This window comes from Diaporthe amygdali, assembly GCF_026229845.1.
Source record: "Diaporthe amygdali strain CAA958 chromosome Unknown NODE_24_length_778219_cov_64_757418, whole genome shotgun sequence".
NCBI lineage: Eukaryota > Fungi > Ascomycota > Sordariomycetes > Diaporthales > Diaporthaceae > Diaporthe > Diaporthe amygdali.
In genome coordinates, this window is record NW_026517044.1 from 80,059 (window position 1) to 104,789 (window position 24,731).

General features: G+C 52.8%; 7 protein-coding genes across 7 annotated transcripts; 5 read left to right on the top strand and 2 right to left on the bottom strand.

The window, feature by feature from the left end:
- Positions 1-2,927: 2,927 nt before the first annotated feature.
- J7T55_010650 (eukaryotic translation initiation factor 3 subunit d) lies at positions 2,928-4,848 on the top strand (the record flags this gene model as incomplete). The annotated part of the gene is made up of 3 exons (XM_053130741.1): positions 2,928-3,138; positions 3,239-4,484; positions 4,554-4,848. 3 exons carry the CDS (start codon positions 2,928-2,930, stop codon positions 4,846-4,848), a joined length of 1,752 nt encoding a protein of 583 aa, XP_052990932.1.
- A 568-nt stretch (positions 4,849-5,416) lies between these two features.
- On the bottom strand, positions 5,417-6,717 carry J7T55_010651 (uncharacterized protein; the record flags this gene model as incomplete). The annotated part of the gene is made up of 2 exons (XM_053130743.1): positions 5,417-6,318; positions 6,420-6,717. The coding sequence occupies 2 exons, from the start codon at positions 6,715-6,717 to the stop codon at positions 5,417-5,419; spliced, it is 1,200 nt and encodes a 399-aa protein (XP_052990933.1).
- Positions 6,718-9,062: 2,345 nt separating this feature from the next.
- Positions 9,063-10,586, top strand: J7T55_010652 (glycosyltransferase family 1 protein; the record flags this gene model as incomplete). The annotated part of the gene is made up of 1 exon (XM_053130744.1): positions 9,063-10,586. One exon carries the CDS (start codon positions 9,063-9,065, stop codon positions 10,584-10,586), a length of 1,524 nt encoding a protein of 507 aa, XP_052990934.1.
- A 556-nt stretch (positions 10,587-11,142) lies between these two features.
- Positions 11,143-12,700, top strand: J7T55_010653 (uncharacterized protein; the record flags this gene model as incomplete). Its single annotated transcript, XM_053130745.1, has 2 exons — positions 11,143-11,811; positions 12,161-12,700. 2 exons carry the CDS (start codon positions 11,143-11,145, stop codon positions 12,698-12,700), a joined length of 1,209 nt encoding a protein of 402 aa, XP_052990935.1.
- Positions 12,701-13,379: 679 nt separating this feature from the next.
- On the top strand, positions 13,380-17,120 carry J7T55_010654 (uncharacterized protein; the record flags this gene model as incomplete). The annotated part of the gene is made up of 2 exons (XM_053130746.1): positions 13,380-16,481; positions 16,554-17,120. The coding sequence occupies 2 exons, from the start codon at positions 13,380-13,382 to the stop codon at positions 17,118-17,120; spliced, it is 3,669 nt and encodes a 1,222-aa protein (XP_052990936.1).
- Positions 17,121-19,005: 1,885 nt separating this feature from the next.
- J7T55_010655 (uncharacterized protein) lies at positions 19,006-19,310 on the top strand (the record flags this gene model as incomplete). Its single annotated transcript, XM_053130747.1, has 2 exons — positions 19,006-19,157; positions 19,211-19,310. The coding sequence occupies 2 exons, from the start codon at positions 19,006-19,008 to the stop codon at positions 19,308-19,310; spliced, it is 252 nt and encodes an 83-aa protein (XP_052990937.1).
- An 833-nt stretch (positions 19,311-20,143) lies between these two features.
- On the bottom strand, positions 20,144-21,652 carry J7T55_010656 (uncharacterized protein; the record flags this gene model as incomplete). Its single annotated transcript, XM_053130748.1, has 3 exons — positions 20,144-20,457; positions 20,518-20,843; positions 21,012-21,652. The coding sequence occupies 3 exons, from the start codon at positions 21,650-21,652 to the stop codon at positions 20,144-20,146; spliced, it is 1,281 nt and encodes a 426-aa protein (XP_052990938.1).
- Between the last annotated feature and the right edge of the window lie 3,079 nt (positions 21,653-24,731).

Sequence of the window (24,731 nt, forward strand, 5' to 3'; positions counted from 1 at the left end):
TTCAGAGCGGTGTGGGAACTTTTCCAAGGTCCTTTTGAACAGTTCCAGATCCTCGAAGACGAGTCCTTCCGGGAATTCCAGCGATGCTGAAGCACCGGCCGCTGATGTCGAGCTTTGTGGGTCTGAATACGTATCTCGTGGGTTTCGCCAGATGATCTTCCTCGGCATCAGATCTATCCCGCTCTCTTGAACCGGAAAGGTAGGATGTGACATGCGCAGTACTGCAACCCGTCCACACTTTGCTGTTGTTAAGGTTGGATTGGTAATGGCATTGTAGAAATCGCTTTCAACACCGGGAATATCTCTCTCGAGACTATCAAAGTACTTGACCTCATCGTCTGACGTATCAGAATGGGCATCAGTGGGAACTTTTGGGTACTCATTACTATGACTAGCGGAAGGAAGCGTATGGACCAGATGAATCGATCTTTGGAAAGTTGTTGGACACATAGCCCAGGGAGTATCGTGGGGCTCTTCCATTTTTTCTGGTATTCCACTGAAGCGAAGGAGTGAACTGGAAAATCTGAGGCTCAAGGCGGAGGCGAAGGTTGCTCTCGGCCGTCCTGATGTGGAGAGAAGTGTGAAATGAGGAGACGGAAGAATGAAATCCAGTGGAGGGCTCAGGTCAAATAAGTTTTGACAAGTTACTCAAGCTCCACATAGCGCCCGTCGTTTTCAAGGTACTGTGTCAACGATGTGTGGCTTTCTCAGACCCGAGATATAAAATGGCGCACAGAGAAAATGAACACATAGGGGGTCGTTTACAGCGCTGTAATACCGGACTCGAGAGCTTAAATATAGGCTGTGGCGCTCCGCTTACGTGCATGATTTAGGTAGAAAAATTCAGGTGTGCATCTTCGCAGCTAGTAAAGAGCTAAAATGTGTTGATATATATTTTTGATGGCTCATCGGCCTCTCCTGCATGAAAGGGGGGCTCGGCTTGCACTGCCAGAGGCCGCCACTCAGCTGAGGTGGGTGGACTTTGACAGATTGGGTAGCACAAGATGTCTAGTTCCAAGGTCACGATAGGTCCGCCACTTTTCTCGAAAACGCCCACTGATCTCCGAACAGAGAAATACCGGACCCGAGGTTCAGCTGAGGCTGGGGAGTATACATGTAGGTACTAAGTACTTAAGGCAGAGCCTCGTCGCTTTCAAGCATACACTGACGGGCTCGATCCAACATAAAGAAATGAGACTGAGACTTTCATTGTACGAATAGACGCTTAATCATTGCCAGATAGTCAAAAGAAACCCATCAATCAACCACCACGATCATCGAGACACCATGCTGAAGAACTTACTAAAGCTAGAAGCCACACAACAAAAAGAACTCCCGAGGAAATCCGCTATACTGTAGGTACCTGTTTAGCTCACATCAGTAAGAATCATTCACTGATCTCAGCAGTGTTGGAGGGCTCGTCAATTCCGGGAAAAGAGAAGTACTTTCCAACGTGAATCTCTCCATACCTCTGCAGGTCTGACTTATCTCGCTGCCAGTTTATTGACTATGTGACTGGGATTTGTAATCCGGAGGGTCTTTGCCAACACTCCCTGAGCGAGGAAAGGTGTGTCCAGTCTAGTGCCGACTTCTTCTACAGAGGTTCTGTGGCATATTTTCTGAGGCTCCCATGTCTCTGCGACGATGTTCTGATGGATGGTTTTACACTGGCAAAAATCGCGGACGAAATCAGGAATATGTGGGTCAAAACTGTAGCATAATTGAAGAAAGTCGCTGATAAATTCATTGTGCCAGGGAAGGTCACATTAAAGTGTCAAGTTTCGTCTACCTTGTCGACGACTCCCAATCACCGAAAGAAGTACAGACACATCGACTTCATCTACAAGTATGGAGTCGCATCTTGGGAACGCCTCCCAAGCCTAGAGAGTCCAAATTCTTGGTGTCCAGCCGCAATCTTCAAGAGATCCTCGCTATGCGTTCAATCTGGGTTGAGCATATCTCAGGACCTGAAGTAGTGTTTTTAACCTCGCACCAAGATGCAGCAAAGTCAGTGCGGGACACGATCAAGTCAGGCACCCAGATGATCGTTCAGCTCCGAGAGGAGCTTCAAACAGTGCCTTTGCGTAAGACTACAGTTGGGAAGCACTACGTTGAGGTTTTAGAGACCTACATCGAGTCTCTAGAGCAAGAAAAAGAACACAAATGGAAAGTGTGGAAGAAGCCACAGGACCCAAATTCCAGGCTCTGTTGGGCCAAGAGAGAGTTGCGTCACTGGAAGAAATGCACATATCCTCAGAAGTGCAGGGGATGCCCATACATAGAGTAGGCGTGAGCAGAACTAACTTGAGGGAACAACGAGATATCGACAAATAAAATGGTGACGATTCATGTTCATTCTTCGCAAGACCTCGGGGTCTCAAGCTTCGCTTAATTGTGAAGAGCCACTGGCTGCCTCCTGGAGATGTGGGCATATGAACCGTCATGGTACCAATGTGGCAATCTCATGAACGACTTTATCTTCATTCTCACTGAAGCGAACCAGATAAACTAGATCTCGACGGTGACTAAGTGGCACTTGTGATATTTAGGCCTTTCCCAGAAGACCTAACCCTGGAAGGGCTTCCATTCCAGGCGGAGGGGGGGCTTTTGGGGGGGGGGCGCTGGCAGGGTCGTCTAGTCATGCGGGGATCAGGACCGAAGGAGGGAGCAGCTGGGTAAGCTCCTGGCCGCCTTCCATAGTCGGGACCCGCCAAGACTGCTACGCTAGGCCCGGACCCCACCAAACATTGAATTTCTGCAGCTTTTGACGAATTTGCACAAACTCACTGACCATCCAAGGCGGCAAAAGAGGCGGCAAAGTCGACCGACAGCAACGATACGGCATATCTCCCCAACCCAGAAATCATCCAGGTCAGATAGCAGTTATCGTATCTTTTTCTATCGCTTGACAGTACACATTTCCTACCATGTCTCAATCGATCGCCGACCTCATCGCGGCGCTGCCTGACGGCGACGGATGGGGACCCCCAGTCACCACCGAGACCACCCTCGATGGCGTCCCCTACGCCCCCTTCTCCAAGGGCGACAAGCTGGGTCGCATGGCTGACTGGACTGCTGATGGCAAGGATGGCCGTGATGGTCGCGGAGGAAGGGCCCAGTACAATAGGAACTACAGAGGTGCGCCCCCCAACAACACCAAGTGGCATCAGCTCGCACTGGTTGCCATATCATACTGCACGTAGCTCCACCTCGCTGACACTAACTCGTCTCCCTCCAGACCAACAGACCTACGGCTCTGCAAGTGCCTCCCTCTTCGCCGCACCGGCAGTCGAGCAAGACGAAGCCTCCTTCTCCGTCGTCTCCAACGTCCGCGACAGCGGCAAGTCCCGGTTCGGCCGTGGCGCCGTCTTCACACGTGGCGGCCGTGGCCAGCGTGGCGGTGCCCGAGGAGGACAGGACAGCCGCGGCGGTGGACGCCAACAGTTCAACAACCGTGGCGGTGGCCGGGGCGGCTACGACAGTGGGCGCGGAGGACGAAATAACGCCGGCGGTCGTGGCGGCGGTGGCCGTCGCTTCGGCTGGAAGGACTACGACAAGCCGCAGCGCAACCGTGACGCCTCCATCAACATCCGTGCCGACTGGAAGCTGCTCGAGGAGATCGACTACAACAGGCTGCTCAAGCTCAACCTCGACGCCGACGAGGGCGAGGACATCGACAGCTACGGTTTCGTTTCCTACTACGATCGTTCCTACGACAAGCAGCCCGTCAAGTCGGCCGAGAAGAAGCTCAGCCCCATCGACCGCGCCGCCTACAACGTCACGACGTCGTCCGACCCCATTATCCAGGAGCTCGCGGACAAGAACGAGGCCACCGTCTTCGCTACCGACAGCGTGCTATCCATGCTCATGTGCGCGCCGCGATCCGTCTACCCCTGGGACATTGTCATCGTCAAGCAGGGCAACAAGGTGTTCCTTGATAAGCGCGAGAACGCGGCTCTCGACATGGTCACGGTCAACGAGAACGCGGCCGACGCGCCGCTCGAGGCGTCTGAGGGCTCCAAGGACGTTATCAACCAGCCAGCGGCATTGGCCGAGGAGGCCACGTACATCAACCACAACTTCGCCAACCAGGTCGTGCTGGAGTCGCAGAAGGTTGAGATGGCGCACGGCAACCCCTTCTACAACGCGGCCGAGGAGACGGAGCCCCCGGCGTCCAAGGCGTACCGATACCGCAAGTTCGACATCAGCATTAACGATGAGGAGCCTGTGTACTTGGTGGTGCGGACGGAGTTGGACGCGGTGCAGAAGAACGCCATCAGCGGCGACGACCAGTTCTTGCGCGTGCACGCTCTCAACGAGTTCGACAGCAAGGCCCAGGGCAGCGGCGGCGCCCTGGACTGGCGCTCTAAGCTTGTCTCGCAACGTGGTGCCGTCGTCGCCACCGAGATGAAGAACAACTCGTGCAAGCTTGCCCGGTGGACCGTGCAGAGCATCCTGGCCAAGGCGGACCAGATGAAGATTGGGTGAGTGAATCATTTGCAGACTCCATTTGACACACCCTCGCAAGCTTTTGCTAACACAAACCCTCACAGATTCGTCTCCCGAGTCAACCCCAAGGCCAACGACAAGCACGTGATCCTGGGCGTCATCGGGTGGAAACCACGCGACTTCGCCAACCAGATGAACCTGTCGCTGTCCAACGGCTGGGGTATCGTGCGAACCATCTCGGACATGGTGCTCAAGGCGGGCGAGGGTGACGCAAAGTACGTCCTTGTCAAGGACCCTAACAAGAGCATCCTGCGCCTGTACGACGTGCCGGCCGGCTCGCTGGATGAGGAAGAGGATGTCGAGGAGCCCGCCGCCGAGGAGGAGGGCGCCGAGGAGTAGAGCTCCTCTTCGTCCCCTTAGGCTTATAGGTCCTGCGACTTGAAGTTGTGTGGCGCGTGGCCTGATCGATGAAGATGATGAGATTGGAGGTGAATGATTTATCAATGTGATAGACAAAACTGAATGGACGGACCAAAACACGGAATTGACGGACAGCGGGTTTTTGCCTCTTATCCAGTCCACCTTAGCGCTCTAATTCTCTATTCTCCCTCTCTGATGCGTCTCCTTTGGGTGCAAACTCTGATTGAGAGCACATAAGGGGCATCTCCCTTGCAATTTGTTACCTTCGTAGTGGAGGTATTGCTCCGTGGTCACGGCCATGCTTGCTTGGATTGTGAACTCCAAGCTTGGATGATACCGAGACGCTGCTCTTACTTTTTCAATTTTCGCCTCATTTCTCCTTCTATCTTCAACCGACTAATTCCCCTCCTATGGGCAAATGCAAGCTCGTCTCGAAAACAAATGATGTCTTGTCAGAGATGTTTATTGTTTATTATTCATTACTCGGATTTCCATTTCCTTATTGAAGTTGACCCGTACGCCAATCCACTAACTCCCACTCAACCCATCAAGTCTCGCGATCCTTAATGTCCTCACCAAACTCCTTGTCAAAGCCCGTCAAAACAAAGCGATACCTCACATCACTCTTGCGACACCTCTCCAACGCCGTCTTCAGCCCGTCCTTGCTGATGTCAATCTCCTCGATCCACGTCCGGACGCCCTTGTCAGCCGCAATCTGCAGCATCTCGAGCGCCTCCTTGCGCGAGCCGAGGTGCGACGCGCCAATCAGGCACCCGTTCTCGATCTGCGTCCACGTCGACACCTCGGTTCCCTTGTCGTTCTTGGCCGGCATGCTGACACTGATCCAGCGACCGTGAACGTCCAGCAGCGGCAGGAAGGGCGCGCAGTTGACGCTGGAGCTGGCGCTGTTGAGGATCAGGTCGAAGGTGTGGCGGTGCTCCTCCTGAACCCCCGGATCCGACATGACAATCACACCCGTGGCGCCCAGCTGGCGTGCGTCCTCGTCCAGGCTGTGGTCCAGCATGAAGGCCCAGACCTCGTCGGCGCCCATCGCCTTGGCGAACATGACGGCCAGGTGGCCCAGGCCGCCGACGCCCACGATGCCGACCTTGCGGCCGGGCCCGCAGCCGTTGCGCTTCAGCGGCGAGTACACGGTCAGGCCCGCGCACATCATGGGCGCCGCGACGTTGGTGGGCAGGTTCGCGGGGACGGGGAAGCAGTAGTGCTCGTGGATGCGGATGTGCGACGAGTAGCCGCCCTTGGTCACGTAGCCCGTGTCGGGCCACTTGGCGCCGTACGTGTCCAGCTGGTGCGCGCAGTACTGCTCGTTGTCCTTCTTGCAATTGCGGCACTCGAGGCATGCCCATGAGGATGCGCCCACGCCGACGCGGTCGCCGGGCTTGTGGAGGGTTACTTTTGGGCCGACTCGGGTGACGAGGCCGATGATCTCTGTGCGGTGGGTTTGTTGTTAGCATTGGGACTGAGGGTTTGGTACATGGCAGTTGAAAAGGAGACCATGATGGCCAAGAAGTGAAATTGTGAGGACTAACCATGGCCGACACAGAGAGGGTAGTGCTGATCGCCCCAGCCGCCGCAGAGAGTATGTACGTCGCTGCCGCACACGCCGCAGGCGAGGATCTGCATGTCGACATCGTAGTCGCCCTGAGGCTTGAGCTTGTGTACGCGCTTGTGCATCTCGGTCCATGTTTCGGGTGAGTCGGCCTCGAAGCCTATGGCCTCGTCCCTGGTCAGGGGCTTCATTGGTTTTACATCGCCAGCGCCTGTCAGCGTGAGGCTGGCGCCTGCGGCCGAATGGATGTCGGAGGAGATTTGCGTGGTAGCCGACATTATGTGAGAGGCTGTGTCGAATCTATATCACTGGTTTTGTTGTTTTGATTCCTGGAGAGTCTGGGGTATCTTGCATTGTTGATTTGCGAGATGATGCTCTACTATAAGTATTCCATCTTCAGCTGCATGTGTGGCTGTGGCCAACGCATCCGTTGCGCCGGCGAGGTCATGATATCGCATCTGGCCACCCGTTACCCATCCCACGCGTGACAGGACGTTCTGGACGAACCCGACGATACAATCATCTTTGCGAAGTGTCTTGTCACGTTGTTCTCGTTGTCCGGAGCCGGAAAAGTGACGAGTCTCAATCCAGGAGAGGACGGCCAATTTTCCACCTATCAGGTGAGCAGGATTCTCCCCAGAACTTTTCTGCCTATATGCAAGGCACGTTTTGACTTCTCGCGGGTCCAGTTGGTCTAGATCTAGATGCTGTGTGGCCTGTGTCTCCGGGTGGTCTGGATGGTACGATGATGGAGCCACTGGAGCCTTTCCGGTAGGATCACGCTACCAGCTACGGTAAAGCCGCACGCGTTTTATCCCGTAGCTTGTCTGGGCGACTGATGATATTCCCCTTAGACCTGACAATTGCCTCGCTTGTAAACATTATTAGAAAGGGTTCTTGAGATGACACTGCAAGTTGGACTCTAGTCATGGTACTTCTCTTATTTTTGGCCCCATGAACCTCGTCCTGATTTAGCCCGAGACCTTGTATCCCAACATTTTACCGTGCCCAAACTTCTTCTTTCTCTACTGTTTTCGTTCTCTAGATTCATTTCTATGTTTCTAAAGTTCACCACTTACTTTGTTTTCTATACACAGGAAAATCTCCCTCTTGCACTCCAAACTCGTCACCCCTAAACAACTCACTCTCCAAATCACTCCCCAACTCACTCATGCTAGCGAGGCAAACACATATCATTATATTTGTCAAAATCTTGATGCATTAGGACTCATTCCATCACGACTGGATGGGAATGTGCATTTGGAGTGACTAAGAGCAAGTCTCTCTCTCGCAGACTAAGCTTCCCAGAGACTCTAGCTGTTTTTCACTTCAAATGATGCCATACTTTACACTCGCCGACGAATCTCAAATTAAAGCACCTTTGACATTACCGAAGTAGCATTTATCTGTAAAGGTTTGAGTTCCTTCTGACTGAAACCTTTTACAGACTAATGCAGGTTGGTTGTACCTGCAGTGCAGATATGGCATGCTGTTCTACGCCTGTTTGAAAGAGAATGGTAGCACTAAGCGCTTTACAGACGTCTCTGAACCACGATGATCATTGACTGAAAAACTCCGGGCCAGTTTCGTGGACTATGAGGGCTCATTCAATTTCACAGGCAATGCCTATGGGGTACAAAACCTCCTTAATAGCCAACTGCGATGGTTTTCCCAACACTTTCAATGTAAATCGATATAATACACTGCTAATTTCTACTATTGTTTTTACTGTTTAATTTAGTAATCAAAACGACACGGTTCTATCACTGCCTCTACACCGCGGTGATGACATTGAGAGTCGTGTAATTCACACGGCAAGTGAAGCTTTTCACATCGCATAACTGGAATCCTGGGACCTATCAGATATCTCAAACAAGGACAGCATTGGGTCATGTAGTATTTGGGCCACGCAGGAGTTTTCCACTCGATCTGTACTCCGGTATAACATATACTTCGTCCATGAAGACTTTGAGGAAAGCGTGGGCACTGGCAGCGCATAAACTCCAAATTGCCTCTCCTCATGGCTCTTACGTTGCAGCTAAATATCGATCAAGTTGCTGATTGAGGTCCATGTTATTTACACCTAAGCCATTCTAGTGCATAACTTGGAAGGATTGGTATCCAGGCCTCAAACTTCTTGGCTAGATCCAAACCTGACTCGGACTATGACTATTGAATTTACCGAGGGACAATAATTAGAAAAAGTAATGATGAACTCATGATGAATAAAGGAATTCTGACGATCGTAAAAAGTCTGTAATTCGCTTTTAATACCCAGATTCCAATCATACTGGTGCAGTCAGGTCCTTCCTGCCATCTACCACGACTCAGCCCCATGACAAAACTATGCAGCAACATGAACTGCTTCTTCGATGCTGAATCCTTTCCCATCGCAATTTTAAAACCTCCGGGGGTATTGGCCGGGCCCACTCAATGTAACCAACACGCATGGTCCAGGGGTACGTATGAAGGAAGATAAGCAGGGGTCCACGACAACCACATATGTGACCAACCCCAGATTGAAGACGACGACCCATTCCTTTGGGTTCTTCGCACTTGATCAATCTACCTTCTAGGGTAGTAACAGTCACCTTTGGGAGATCACGCTGGAAAACCCGACAAGATGGCAGCCCCGAAGAAGATCCTGTTCCTCTGCTCGAGCGACTACGGCCAAGCCAACGTGATCTTGGCGACGGCGTACGCAATCCTCGCGACAGGGGCGCCCGTCCAGCTTCACATCGGCTCGGAGAAGCGCATGGAGTCCGAGGTGCAGAACGCAATACGCCTGGCGGACAAGACGCTCCCGGCGACGGCGCCGCACAAGATCCACTTCCATGCCTTCGAGGGCATCTCACAGTTCCAGGCCATGATGCGGCCCGAGGCAGGCATCGCGCAGGCGTGGGAGCTGCCACTGCCCAACTTCGCCAACGCCGCGAAGTTTATGCGACAGTTTTCATATGGCGCAATGCCATGGGAGCCGGCTGAGGTCGCCGACATCTACTCGCAGATAGTGGAGATCATCAAGTCAGTCGGACCGGACTTGACGGTCGTGGACCCGCTGCACGTGCCAGCCCTGACGGCGGCGTTCAACCTGGGGCTGAAGTGGACCGTCCTCGCACCCAACACGATCAAGGACTTTGCGGTGCCGCTGCAGCCGTACGCCGCGGCGTTGTGGAAGTACCCCGTGATCGGCTCAGCCCTGCCGTACCCGGTGCCGTGGCACCAGGTGCCCATGAACGCGGGCCTGTTGATGGTGCTGGCGTTTACGATGCTTACGGACACGCGAATGAAAGAGGCGGTACGGCTGCTGCGCGAGCAGACGGGCAAGGACGATCTGGAGCTGCTGACGCTCGCGGAGCTGGGCGTCGTCAAGGCGCCGCCGCCCGGGGTGCGCCTGCTCTGCGCCATGAGCGAGGACCTCGACTACCCCTTCTCCGTGCTGCCGGCCCACGTCACGCCGTGTGGGCCCATCGTGCGGCCGTCGAGGAGGCTGGCTGAGGTCGACCCTGCGCTCGAGAGGTGGCTTGCTAAGGGCCCGACGGTTTATGTCAACTTGGGCACACAGTTCGCGGTCAAGCCGGGTGAGGCACTGGAGTTTGCGCTTGCGCTGCGGGACCTGCTCGACGCTGCGGAAGAGCACGCGCCTGAGAAGGGCAAGCTGCAGGTCCTGTGGAAGTTGAAGCGGAAGGATGCCAGCGACCAGTCCTCGTGGGACGGCGACTGGAAGGCTGTCTACGAGACACTAAGCCCGGAGATATCGACAGATCGGGTGCGCATCACGCCTTGGGTCGAGGCAGACCCGTGCGCGGTGCTCCAGTCCGGCCATATCGCGTGCTCGGTGCACCACGGCGGGGCCAACTCGCACCACGAGGCCATCGCCGCAGGGGTGCCGCAGGTGCTGGTTCCGGGCTGGATCGACTGCTACGACTTTGGAAACCGGGTCGAGCTGAACGGGGTCGGGGTGTGGGCCAACAAGGGCGCCGCGCCGCGGTGGGAGAGGGTCGAGCTCGGCAGTGCGCTGAAGAGGGTGCTGGTGAGCGAGCGGGAGGCGTTCCGTGAGAAGGCGCGTATAGTTGGAGCGAAGCATCCTGAGAATGCTGGGAGGGAGAAGGCAGCAGGGATCATTCTGGACATCTTGGGAAAATAGACGGCTCTACTCTTCCACGTTTCTATGCGCCATCATATGCTTTTCCTGTTCATTGATAGAGCGGGAGGAGTTGCAGCAATAATGGGTTTAATTACAAATAGAGCGCTGTAATGGTATTTCGAGATCATAGGTAAGAATAGCAGAGGAAATCACACGCCTTGGGAGCATGCTGATGGCATCTAGTCGAAGTCTTGGAGTTAGCTGTGTTGATTGCTTGCGATGTGAGAAGGTGGACGGTAGTGTGTTTGGGGGAGGGAGGCTCATCTAGATATTTTCTCCGGGGTAGGGTTTCCTGACTAATCAGCACCGCTAAAGCTCAATCAACACTGCAAAGCATCAGTCTCAAAGTCACTCTCTGCAACCACCACTGGGCACGGCTCGACCTCAATCCTCACGCAACGTAGTCCTCCTTTGGCTGTGTTGTTGTCTTTCCTCTTACTTCATCGGTTCTCCATGTACGTCTACGTATGGATGATACCTAGAAATAGATGTCGCGTAACTGATAACGACAGGCCTTAGCTGCAAGGCCTTGGCTGGCTCTTCGTCGCCCTCCACCATGGCGGCAGACCCGCAGCCTCCTGCATCAGCTGCGGCCACCACAGTGATGACCCAGCCCAACATCTATGCCGAGTTTCTACCACGCCTGGGTCGGATTTCTGTGGTCATACACCTCCCTACCCCTTCAACCCACAAGACCAAGGTTCTCGTCGCGAGGGATGCGTTACATCTGATCGTCGACCACGACGGCAGCAGCACCAAGCTGCGCCTGCCGGTCAAGAACCGCATCGCCGGCGAGCATCTCCCAGGAGAGGTCAAGCCAGGCCTCGATAAGATGAGCTGGCGCTTGCTTCCCACTCCAGAGGAGGCTCAGGCCGCACAGCTTATCGCCGCGGACGGCGTGCCCTGGTCTGCAGCGGATCTTAAGCCGGGACTGCGTATTGCTTGTCGAGGATGCAATGAGCCCATCATCCCAGAGGAGACAATCAAGTCGTTCAAGGACTTGCCCAGTGAAAATTGGGCCGAGATGATGGAGTTTTGGCACTGCCACAAACCTGCTGGTGGCCAGGCGAATGATGCTGCTGCCGGTGCTCAAGAGAAGGCTTCTGAGGATGACCTGGCTTCTCGTGGTTACGGTGCCAATTCCATCATTTCTGCGAAGAATGGGGTCGGATTTGTTGATCTAATGACCATTCTTTTCTCTCAGGACGACTGCAACTGTCTGTTGGTAAGCATATATCATCTCCAATCTAGTTTCCTGTTCCATTCCAAATCCTCCCTACACATATGTCCCACCCGATAGGGCATCAAAGAAGGTGTCCGCCTCCTTGGTGGTGTGGCTACCTATACATTTGCCCAAGATCGAACCACTGGCTCGCCTTGCATCCAGCGAGCTGCTGAGGAACAAGTGAACCCTCGTGTCTGCGACGCGGTTTTCTCGTTTTGAGGCAGAGGGCCAGCTACTCTGCTTTTCACCGATTTTGCTCAAAGTCCTGGGCCTGTCGCGATTAGTCAGAGTCACATAAATCTTAACGACTGCACCATAGCACGGCCCTTGCTGATTTGCCATGATATAGATCCCTCGTTACGACGCCGCACACGACAGCATCGTATCCCAGGACTACAGCGGTTTCCGTACTCTCGATGCACACTGCCACAAGTGCAAGACTCAGCTCGGGCGGGTTGACAACCGCAAGAATGGCCTCGCGCTCTTCAAGTGGAAGCTCAACCTCGTCGACCAAGCTGAAGCCGGCAAGAGCAAGCCCTCCTCTGCCCCACCATCTCTGTCTCATTGTCTCGCTGCGGCCCTCGTCGCGACCCAGGCTCGCTCTGGCAGTGCAAAGGTTGTCTTGCAGGGAGAGAAGGAGGCCGTCACTGTCTGGATTCTGAACCCTCATGTCAAGTTCTCGTGCTCCGCCAAGCAGGGTGTGTATGCCATGAAGCTCCTGTTTCAGCACAAGGCGATGGACGAGGAGGAAATTCTACTGCCTGACCAGGTAGTCCAAGAGGCCAAAAAGATCCTGGAGCAAGGAAATGAGTATCTGCCTCTCGATGAGAAGCAGAGACAATTCAATCCTGTTGATGGACCATGGATGGTTTCTCTTCTCGAGCAATAAGCCGGTTGGAATCCAGGAGTGATCAGCTCACGCCAGGCCATGGGACCCCAAAGTACTCGATAGGCATACAACTTGGAGATGTAACGAGGCCAATCAGAAAGGTATCGGGTCAACGGGATCATGGAAACATCTTTGTCGGGTCAGGCGTTGGTTGGTGAGAGGCAGCATCAAACAGGCGTTCGGGGGCCTGCCACGGTTTCTGGTGTTTATTTTTGAGAAGGTGCTTTACAGTAGATCTCATTCTCAAGGCAGGATGATAAGATTGATACCCATGTACAACTAGCTTTTTGAAGTCATACAAAAAGCGATGAATGAAATGAGTCTTGTTTGAAAGTCCTCTTCTTGAGCATGAGGATTGGAGAGGGATGGTACAATGTACACTTTCCCTCGCCCGCAGACAGGCTGACAGGGGGCCCCGGGGGCCGAAAATGGGACTAACGCAAAGCCGCCACTCGGCGGAGATGGGCACCTCCAAGGAGACCCACTTAAGTTTCCAGCCTTGTGCTACCGCAGACTAGGTCCCTACCATTTCACGACAGAGCTCTAATTTTCGCGACGTCGCCTCCTCGCCAAACCATCAACGCCATCCAGACAGCCCGTCCGAGCCCCTCCCCATCCTGTGCCACGGTCCTACAGATACAAGCCAACACGATACATGTAGTCGATTAATCTTGCAACCATGTCGGACTCGGACTTCGAGCAGATCCGCAAGCTGCAGGCCGAGCGCAACGCCGCTGCAGCAGCCAAGAAAGGAGCCTCACGAGACCTCTCCTCCCAGCGCGACTCGTCCACCAAGGCCAGCCTCACCGAAGCCTATGACACCGACCTCTACGAGCGAAATGGCGCCGACAAGTTTGCCGGATACCACACCTCGCTGCCTGCCGGCGACGACGATGGCGATGACATGGACGTCGATGGCCCCGACAACTCCCGCCGCCTGGTCGGGCAGTACACCGCCACCCAGGCGCAGATCGACGAGTTCTCACGAGGCGAGGGTGTCGAAGAGGAGGATGTGCTGCTGGGCAAGGGCGAGCGCAGCAACCGCATCTCGGATCGAGAGACCGACTACCAGAAGAGGCGCTTCGACCGCGTGCTGACCCCCACACGTGCCGACCCCTTTGCGGCGAACAGGCAGGCGGCCGCCGCGGGCCAGGATGGCGAGACCTACAGAACCGTCATGGAAAAGGCAGAGCTGGAGCGAGAAGAGGAACGAGTCAGGAAGGCCATCGAGGATAAGATCAAGAATGGGGATGCCGATGCGACCGAGGAGCACAAGCCGACGCTGGCACTGACCAACGGAGACAAGGAAAACGAGGAAGCCGGCTCTACAGAGGCTGCGGCTGGTCGGAAGCGCAAGAAGAGGTGGGATGTGAGTTCGGCGGATGACGCGACACCTGCGCCAGAAGCACAGCCGGAGAAGAAGAAGCGGTCGCGCTGGGACGAAGCTCCCGCGATCCAGGTTCCGGGCGCCGAAGTCAAGAAGCGGTCGCGCTGGGACCAGGCTCCAGCGGCCACGCCCGTTGGCAACACCGGACTTGCCACGCCCATGCACCCCTCTCAAGGCTCGATGCTTCCGGCAGCTCCTCTTGGCATGGACATGTCAGCACGCAATGCGCCCATTAGCGACGAGGAGCTCGACGCCATCCTGCCGGGCGAGGCTGACGGATACAAGGTTCTCGAGCCACCGCCAGGATACGCCCCAGTTCGTGCTCCTGCACACAAGCTCATGCAAACTCCGGTTCAGACGACCGGGTTCATGATGCAGGACCCCAACTCAGCGCGGCTGGCTGGGAATCAGCTACCAAAGGAGATTCCCGGTGTTGGTGATTTACAGTTTTTCAAGCCAGAGGATATGCAGTATTTCTCCAAACTTACCGAGACTGTCGACGAGGAACATCTGAGCGTGGATGAGCTCAAAGAGAGGAAGATCATGAGGTTGCTCCTCAAGATCAAGAACGGTACACCGCCCATGCGAAAGACTGCACTGCGTCAGCTGACCGACAATGCACGAAGCTTCGGCGCCGGCCCGCTATTCAACCAGATCCTGCCGCTTCTTATGGAGAGGACGCTTGAGGATCAGGAGCGCCACTTGCTGGTGAAGGTCATTGACCGAGTGCTGTACAAGTTGGACGAATTGGTGAGGCCATATACGCACAAGATCCTCGTTGTCATCGAGCCTCTTCTGATCGATCAAGACTACTACGCCCGTGTCGAGGGTCGTGAGATTATCTCCAACCTCGCCAAGGCCGCTGGCTTGTCAACTATGATCAGTACCATGAGACCTGATATTGACCACGTCGATGAGTACGTTCGAAACACAACGGCTCGTGCTTTTGCAGTTGTCGCCTCGGCCCTCGGAATTCCGGCCCTTATTCCCTTCCTGCGAGCTGTTACGCGAACCAAGAAGAGCTGGCAGGCACGACACACGGGTGTCAAGATTGTGCAGCAAATTGCTATCCTAATGGGTTGTTCCGTGCTACCTCACCTCACAGACCTAGTCGAATGCATCAGGCCCAACCTGAACGACGAGCAGACCAAGGTGCGTACCGTCACGGCGCTCGCGACCGCGGCACTGGCTGAAGCTGCCAACCCTTACGGTATTGAAAGCTTCGACAGTATCCTCAACCCGCTGTGGACGGGCACGAAGCGACAACGAGGAAAGAACTTGGCTGCGTTCCTCAAGGCTGTTGGTTTCATCATCCCGTTGATGGACGAAGAGTACGCGAATTACTACACGTCACAGATTATGGATGTTGTGCTACGAGAATTCCAGAGCCCTGACGATGAGATGAGGCGTGTGGTCTTGACAGTGCTTTCCAAGATGTCCCAGACTGAAGGAGTCACTGCAGGTTACCTCAAGTCTCACGTGCTGGATGACTTCTTTTCCAACTTTTGGGTCCGGAGAGTGGCACTTGACAAACGAAACTACCGCTCGGTTGTCGAGACCACCTGTGATCTTGGGCAGAAAGTTGGTGTCAGTGAGATTCTGGAGAGGATCGTCGGCAACCTGAAAGACGAGAGCGAGGCCTACCGTAAAATGACCGTCGAAACTATTGAGAAGCTTGTCGCATCTCTTGGCGCTGCTGACATTGGTGAGAGGTTAGAGGAGCGGCTTATCGACGGTATCCTCCACTCGTTCCAGGAGCAGTCGGTCGAAGACGTCGTGGTGCTGAACGCCTTTGGCTCATGCGTCAACGCGCTGGGCACAAGGACCAAGCCATACCTGCCGCAAATCGTCAGTACTATCCTCTGGCGGCTCAACAACAAGAGTGCGGCAACCCGACAGCAGGCTGCCGACCTCATTTCTCGCATCGCAATGGTCATGGCCCAGTGCGGCGAAGACGCACTCCTAGGCAAGCTCGGCATCGTGCTTTACGAATACCTGGGCGAAGAATACCCCGAGGTTCTCGGCGCCATCCTTGGTGCCTTGCGATCAATCGTCACCGTCGTCGGCATCAACCAAATGCAGCCGCCCATCAAGGACCTGCTCCCGCGGCTGACGCCCATCCTGCGCAACCGGCACGAGCGGGTGCAGGAGAATGTAGTTGACCTGGTCGGGCGTATCGCCGACCGCGGCCCCGAGTCTGTTAACGCGCGCGAGTGGATGCGTATTTGCTTTGAGCTGCTCGACATGCTTAAGGCACACAAGAAGGGCATCCGCCGCGCTGCCAACAACACCTTTGGTTTCATCGCCAAGGCCATTGGCCCCCAAGATGTGCTGGCGACATTGTTGTCCAACTTGCGGGTGCAGGAGCGTCAGAGCCGTGTTAACACGGCAGTTGTGAGTGATCCCCCCAGCTCCAACCCTAAGTCTCATTTTTATGTTTGTTCAGGCTGCTAACACGCACATCAGGCCATCGGTATCGTCGCTGAGACTTGCGCACCGTTCACGGTCCTCCCAGCGCTGATGAACGAGTACGCGTCAGTGGCGGAGCTCAACGTGCGCACGGGCGTGCTCAAGTCGCTCTCGTTCCTGTTCGAGTACATCGGCGAGATGGCCAAGGACTACGTGTACGCAGTAGTGCCACTTCTCGAGGACGCTCTCATCGACCGAGACCAAGTGCACCGGCAGACGGCGGCGTCGGTGGTGAAGCACATTGCGCTCGGCGTCGTCGGCCTCGGGCTCGAGGACGCGATGCTCCACTGCCTCAACCTCATCCTGCCCAACGCCTATGAGCAGTCTCCCCACGTCATCGACCGTGTCATCGAGGCCATCGAGGCTATTCGTGTCGCTGTGGGCCCCGGTCTCGTCATGAACTATGTCTGGGCTGGGCTGTTCCACCCTGCGCGCAAGGTGCGCCAGCCGTTCTGGAGGATTTATAATGATGCCTATGTCATGCAGGCTGATGCTATGGTGCCTTATTACCCTAACCTTTCTGAAGATGGCATTGATCGTGGGGAGTTGGGCATTATCTTGTAGGTTTGAATTGGGGTGGGGTTTTGAAAGGGAGGGCAGGGTTGTGTGTTGTATGAAAAATTAGAACGCGTTCCCGCATACATACACATAGGCGTGGATGGCTTCTCAGTTGCAGAATGAGTCTAGTTTGCTCTGTTTCGTGTGAGGTTAGGAGGCTTTGTTGGTGCGGGCATGGAGTTGGAATATAGCTGGGTCATTTGATCATGTTCGGTGTTAATGTGCTCATGTGCTTCGTGAAATGATTTGGTCCCTCCCTCCATCCTCCTATCTCCCTCTTCCTGTCTCCTTGTCTCTAAAACAAGCCACTCGGCCCAACTTTCGCTCTCCCCCAGGTCACAACCCCTCCCCCTCAAGTTCCTTCCTCCAGCCCAGGTACATTATTCTCTCCCATCTGAGGATGCCTCTACCTTGGGTCACTCTCACAGGAAAAATAGTAAATACCCCCGCCTCATGGTGTCTGGCAGTCAACAACTACAGCCGATAAACCGAGCTTTGATCTTAGCCTAGACCAGAAAACTTTTTATGGACATGACCGTGAGGACGAGTGCAACGAACGGCAACGACTAAGCGCAATAATTCAACTGATGTTGACCCGACATGACCAAAGCACACCATCAAACACCCAATTTGAATGATTGGGAAATATGAACCCCACTTATACTGGACAACAGAATAGCCATACCAAAAAAGCTATATCCCTTGGAACCTCGACCACGACATGTCGATCCGTCAGCGGAAGGCTTTGGCGACGGGTTAAACCAAGTCCTCGCATTCTGCTTTATAACACAATAGTTCCACTCATACTCACACCATACCGTTTTCAAACAGCCTTGCTTGACTATGTCCCGGAGTATCGAAAAAGTCGACTAAGGCAACAGCAGCCCAGCTCAGGCTGGCCCTCCGGGAACGCCCCATGGATCGCCTGGGACTCTATATGTCAAGACGCATGCTACACCCAAAGTCGAGGTTGCTTCTGCTTGAATATGAAATCATGCTCATGCCGTCGGAAGTGGCGGTTCACTTGCAGTTGTAAAGGTGGTGGTCCAGCCTCGCTCGTGAAGCATACGGACATTGAGAATGACGCAAATTTGTTGTGTATGTCGGAGACTGTGCAGAGGAGTCGAAGCTATGGCTTCAGGCCACCTGTGGTGTCTTCCTGAGGATCATTGTGCGCGGACGCAGAACGCACAGAACATCATTTCGGCAGTGTTGAGATAGGGCATACGTGGTGTCTTGTAGTTCGGGGACGGATAGTCAATGGCAGTCTTAAGGAAATGCATGAGATCAGTTTGATTCCAAAAAAAAAAAAAGTTCTCTGGTGTTACGAGATTTCGATATCTTGTCATGCAAATTCAGCCAGATTCCTTCTGCTACTCATTTATGAGTATTGCAAAGGTGTGATTATTGTGAACTCATCGGTACACAGGCTTTTGTCCTTCAGCCCAAGGTTCAAGAGAGTAGCGAGTCACAAAGGACAAGAATTTGATAAGTAACAGTCAGTGTTAACTGATAATCATTACATTCTAAAGTAACGACTGCCGAACTGGGTATTGCAGTCGAGAGTCTGTGAAAAACGATGAAACTCCACTCTGGACAAGGTCTGACAAGCAATAACCTGTGTATAGAAACTTTGCTCATCATTTGGAGAGATACCGTCACAAGAAAGTCTTTCTAGAAGATTGTAGTGTGACTGTTCGGAGAATTCCTATAAAAAGCCTTTTCTCTTGCCTTCTACCAGCCCACTCTCAAGACAGAGCACACCATAATCAGAAAGCATAACCAATAATCAAGCTATCAAGAGAAGCAGCATTAGTCAACGCAACTGCAGTGCGAGCAAAGCCAGAACAATATCAGCAACATAAACCAGCCCAAAAGTACAAACGCCACAATGAGCAACATGATGAAACCCGTGTTTAATCAGGACGACGCGGTCATCTTTGACGACAAATACCTGGGTGCCGTGGTACAAGCTAAGCGGGTCAAACCCTTCGATTTCTATGTCTACGATGTCAACCTGATCGCAGAGAAGGGAGAGACAGGGTATGTGCCACTGAGGTCTCACACATATCCAGAAATATGCTAATCACTGCTAGTGATCCAAAATTACCATATCATTGGCCGACGATACCGGTCATATCACAGCCGAATGTCTCGGACTACCGGCCAAAAAAAGTGGAAACATACACAGGCTAAACGAGAGGTTTGAGGATTGAGAGGATGGGTACTAGATTTCTCTGCTGGTGGATGGTCTCAATCTGGTGAGGGAAATAAGACCTAAAAGCAATCTAGAATCAATGCAGCTGGATCAAGCGCTTTTGGCAAAGTGTGGAGTTGATGCATCTGACGTGAAATGTGCCCCCGCCCCCCGAATGTGTAATTGAGTATTTCGCGTCACAGCACACTGTAGATATGGTCATTTCAGGAGGAGCCAAACATCTTTATATGAATGCTAGATAATTGGTAATTAGTGAGGAAATGGACACCTAAGTGTATGTAGGTAGTGTTGGCCGGTTGGGCAACATTATATCACACGTTGTCCGTACGTGAGCAGACTCACATCACCCAGATACTGATCCACACATATAGATATAAGCAATGTAAGTTAAAGTCCTTCAGATGCTTTGGCTAAGATCATTGGTTCGTGCACTAGTCCCTATCTTCATGCTTGCAGAGATATTCTCCCTGGCCCGCTTGGACAGAGGTATATCCGCCTAGGTACTAGACTACCATGAGAAGGGTTGCTTGCACATTCTGAAAACCTGGGGAAAAAACTTGCGTTAACTTCAATTTTGAAAGATCGCAATCAATTATCACATAGGGTTCTGGAAATTCTCATGCGCGGAATAAGTATATCTTCCCAGGTTGTGAGGAGAGCCTTTAACTCAACAGAAAGTTTCTAGACACATCCCAATACTTTATGTGAATACCGTAGTAAGAATTAACACTGGTCCAGAAGCTCTGAAACCTTTCCTAGTTTAAGCAACGCATTATTTATTTCACGCGGTGATAATGAATGTTGGTCTTCCTCAGCCTAGCACTAAGTCAACATCTTCCAGCTCCATGCTTTCCCATGTCTCCTTTGTGACTCGACCCACGCCTCTTCGATACGCGATGCCGTCTTCCCATTTTATCCACAGGACGTTGTAAAATGTGTAGGTCTCCTTCAAAGGCTCCATAGGCTCTATGAAATCATTTCCTTTGGAAATTGCAACCAGCTCGCAAGGAAGGCCGGCTTGATCGGCTTCACATTTGAGTTCGTTGACAAGATGGATGTCTTCCCGATCGTCGATGCGCAAATCGCCAACCAAGTCTCCCTTTTCATTCGTGAGCACAGTATCGACTTTAATTGTGTGGCTGAAAAGGCGGACACATGTTGCTCCTACACCTACGAATGGCAAACCTTTGATTCCATCGGCATGATCCTTGGCACTGATCACCCAAAGACGGCCTCTTCGGGTCTTCGCACATAGAATCCGAGCATTGGCAGGAACCATAGTAGTGCTTAATGGCTCAAGGAAGACTGGTACCGGATGCCAAAACTTGACACCAGGAGCAGCGTCGTAGGAATAATAGTAAGGCGTTGCGAGAGCCCAGCCGCTGCTCGAGTTGCTCTCAGCTAAGCGGGTGTCTTTTTCAGAGACTGGCCCGAATGATTCGTCTTCATACTTCCATCCACGTGGGAGCCCAGTCTTCTTTCCCATGAAGTTTTGTTTGTAAGCATGGGCGCTGTTTTGCCCTGGGATCAGCAAATCTAGAAAGTCACTGCTAGACCGACACCGCCATTCAAGTATTGGGATGGTCTGGCACTCCTTGCGATCAATCCAAGATTCCTCATCTGCGTCTTTTATATAAGCTGCAGAACGCCATTGCCCGTTTTTCAATACGCCTACCCACCCAGCCCACGTCCAGCTTGGGAAATGAGTCCGCGAAGAGTGCAAGCGCGCCTGACGCCTCGCTGGGCGATAGGAGTGAGACCACAACAGCGCCATGTCGAGGAAATCTATCGGCAAGCCAAGGAGAAATCCATGAGGGAAAGCCTTACGATGAGCCGTGAAGACTGCACCAACGGCATTGAGGACATCGCCTTGGTAGGTAAGATGTCTGGTACTATAATCATGCAAAAGCCCCTCCAACTCAGATATCATTGGATATTCGAGCGCGAGATCCCCAAGACTTTCAAGTTCCTGCTCCATGTCGTATTCTCTTCTTTTCATCTTCCGGATGGACGGAGAGACCTGGCAGATGTCTTCAAAACATCGGCATTCTTGACATATCCATTGAACAGAGTCATGGACGAAGACGAGTTTCCTCCTGGAGAAGATGTGTTCTTGCAGAGTCCAGCCTCGGCCACCCCAGGGGCTGGCAAGTATGTTGACCGACTTTCGCAGTTGTAGACGAAGTTTCGACGTTAGTTGCAACGAGGGTGGAAGCTCTCGGGCTGCGGATATGCCTCTGATCCCCAAAATGCCATGCTCTGCATTCAGACCGTCGGCAGCAACAATTGTGAAAAGGGCAGATGCATAGATGGAAGCCATATGACGGATGTGGCGATCCAAGTTCTCCTGGTCATCCTGTATAATACAGAGAGAGTCCACCCATAGGTAACGCTCTCCTAGCCGAGAAACAAGGGCGGTGGCATTTCTTATGACCTGAGGTATCTTCAAGTGTGTATTTGCACCCAGTGCTCCAGCCTCCTGCAGAGCGCTGAGCGTCTCCTTGGTTGTCTTTATCATCTCAGTCTGGCCCCATACGTAGCTAAGTGCCACATATCGAAATTCCTGCCTGGCTGGAACTAAGCAGCAGCTTATGGTGTCGATCATATATGATAGCGAGGTAGAAGGCGAAGTCGATACACAACAACTTTCTGTATGATATGTTTCGCAAGTGGAGATCCAGTTCTTTAATAGGTCGATATTGATGAATCCTTCATCTCTGGATCGCCCCATGCAAGACAACCCAAAATGGTCGGGCTCACTGTCCAGCAACAAAACGTCTTCTTCAGCGCAGCTGTCGCTACCATACAAAGCAAGAGTTGCGAAGCCTGTCTCTACCCGCCAGCCCATTTCAACTACGCCGTCCTCAGAGATCAATCTAGTTGGTAATGTCTGGCTTTCATCTAGACTGAACGCATGTCGCATAAAGTCTTTGTGTGCCTCACAGCTTGAATTCTCCGAAATGTCACCCAAGCGTCCGAGTTTGGCCAGGCGTTCATCCGTGTCTTGCTCAAATCCATCTCCGTCGTCGCGTCTCTGAATGCTCTTACTCGCTATAAGGTGAGCTGCTTCTAGGAGAATTTTGCAAGTAATGCAAGTTTCGGCAGTGCCACCCATGTGCCCCCAGTTGAATGTTGATAGCACAGTGTTAGAAGTGTCTTTTTGCATTGTAATTTCACAGGTTAGCATGAAGTTGTAAGTTCATGTATCACTAGAAGCACCTTTTTTAATCAGAGGAAGAAGGACGAGAAAAAAGATTACAAAAGTGGAAACAAAATTAGATGCGGTCTGCGTGATTCTTGATCTTTTCTCCGACGTCATGCCCAGCTTTCTCTCAACTTTTAGATTCATCGCCGAAGTAGCAGCATACTCAGAAGCGTGACAGACAAATGCTAAGTGTATATGTGTTGCTGGGATTTAGTCGCCTGCATGTGTTACCGGCTCTCAATGTCGCATTACGTGCAGCAAACATTATGTACCAATCGATCTGCCAAATAGGTGGTACATGCTACCCTCGTAACATCTATGTACTCGCATCCTAATTAAAGCGGTAGTCACCCATGTGGGCACAGTTGGGATGAAAACTCGTGCAATTTCTGTGGCGTGATGACCGGAAGAAACGAATGAAGCTTTACTCTTCTCCCGTTGTATTTACAGCGATGGTACATCTTGCTCATTCGTAGCAATCATACGTCTGGAATTGGAGAGACGAGTAGAAATAAAGTGAGCCAAGCTACTTGATGCGTGTCTCTGTTCACTGCAAATTATTGTAAAATCTTCGATCCATACCGCCCACGGGAACGGGCATGATGTGCTGTTTGGTACATGGGGCACGAGCAGTCGTCACGCAATCAAGGAATCTCGCACTACGCATGGAATCGGATTATTGGTCTGCTCCCAATGGCCTCACTTTGCTGAACTCAGCATGGAGCATCATCTCCTGGTCAGTCACACCGGCATGTCCTCATGTATTCCATATCTTTGTATATTCTCTTTCTTACCTTGTTAGGCGTAACTCCATTTATTTTGTTCAAACAATAGGTACGTTATCGCCTCTCAAGCGTCCCTAACATATTTTCGCACCCAGAGGCTGTCAGGAGGCTCCGTCCCGACAGAGTGAAGCGATTCGTATCGGCCGCCCATGGCAAGTCGCCCTCAACGCTTTCCCAACTCCCTCTCTTTGGTCGTGACCCATTCCCAACCATACTCTATCCATTTACTTTCGGGCTGTTGAGTGTGGGTCCAGGGCCAAGCAAAGCGACGATAGAACTTCGCGAGACCTTGTGCCCCAAGGATAGCTATTGGGGCCACGATGCGTGTGTAATTGGCAATGATATGCCTTCCTTGCTCTCGTGTCACATTTCTGCGATCATCAGGAATCTCCCATCCGTCCAAATCTGCCATGACTAATCGAAGGGTGGGCCCCGCAATGAGTCTCTGGCTATGATCGTGGACGGAAATTCGGTCTCCTGAATAGAATACTACCAGCGCATCTTCTTACGGAGTGCGGCACACAAGAAACAGATCTCGCGGTGGCATCCAACACATGCAAGTGGACGAGAAGGCCGAGTGGTTGATACGACAGAAGCAGCCAATAGCAAACTGAGGGCATCTTTGCCAGCACTGAACAAATTGACAACTATGGTGGACGTGAGGCGGGCATCCTTCTCCCCGATGATCGAGAATAGCACAGAACGCGCGGGTCCTAAGAAAGCCCGGTGCTTTTTGCTCCACGTGACCTCTTTCCACGGCATAATGAGGTCGGCAAGCTCCAGAATGCGAAAGCGCAACTCACGGGGAAGGGCTAGGAGCCGGGAACCATTGTACTTCTGAGCCTGCGTTGGAGGCGATGAGTCGTGGCGTAACGGGACTAGAGGCATCTCCCGTCACCAGCATATGTCATGGAGTTGGAGAGCTGCAAGCCGTGCTATATTATTGAGTTCAGGAGTCGATGTCCTAGATAGGCGAAGATGGCATTTCTTCAGCTGAGAGGCAGAATATTGGATGGACCACACGCTGGGCTGCATTGATGTCTTCGGAATCAATATCACAAATCACATATAGCTCGAGCTGCATTGTAGCTATTCCGGACGATAGACAACGAGCCATTGAGCACCATGTTGCGAGCAACGCCTCCGTTAGCGGCCGGCAGCTGTTGAGAGGCACATTTTGTGCCTTGGGGAATTCCTCGTCTTCACTCTGCATGGATGTCTTCGAGTGGTCTCAATCAACATTGTATCCATCGTAGGCTTCTACCTCGCTTCGAGCATGACAAGTCTCGTTCAGGATAACTTTCAGAGATATTTGAGTGTTGAGAGCGAAGTAGAAGTCAAGTTTCGCAAGGGCTCAATAGATCTCGTGTCCCAGTAATGAATGTTGAATCTATTGGCAGAATACACCA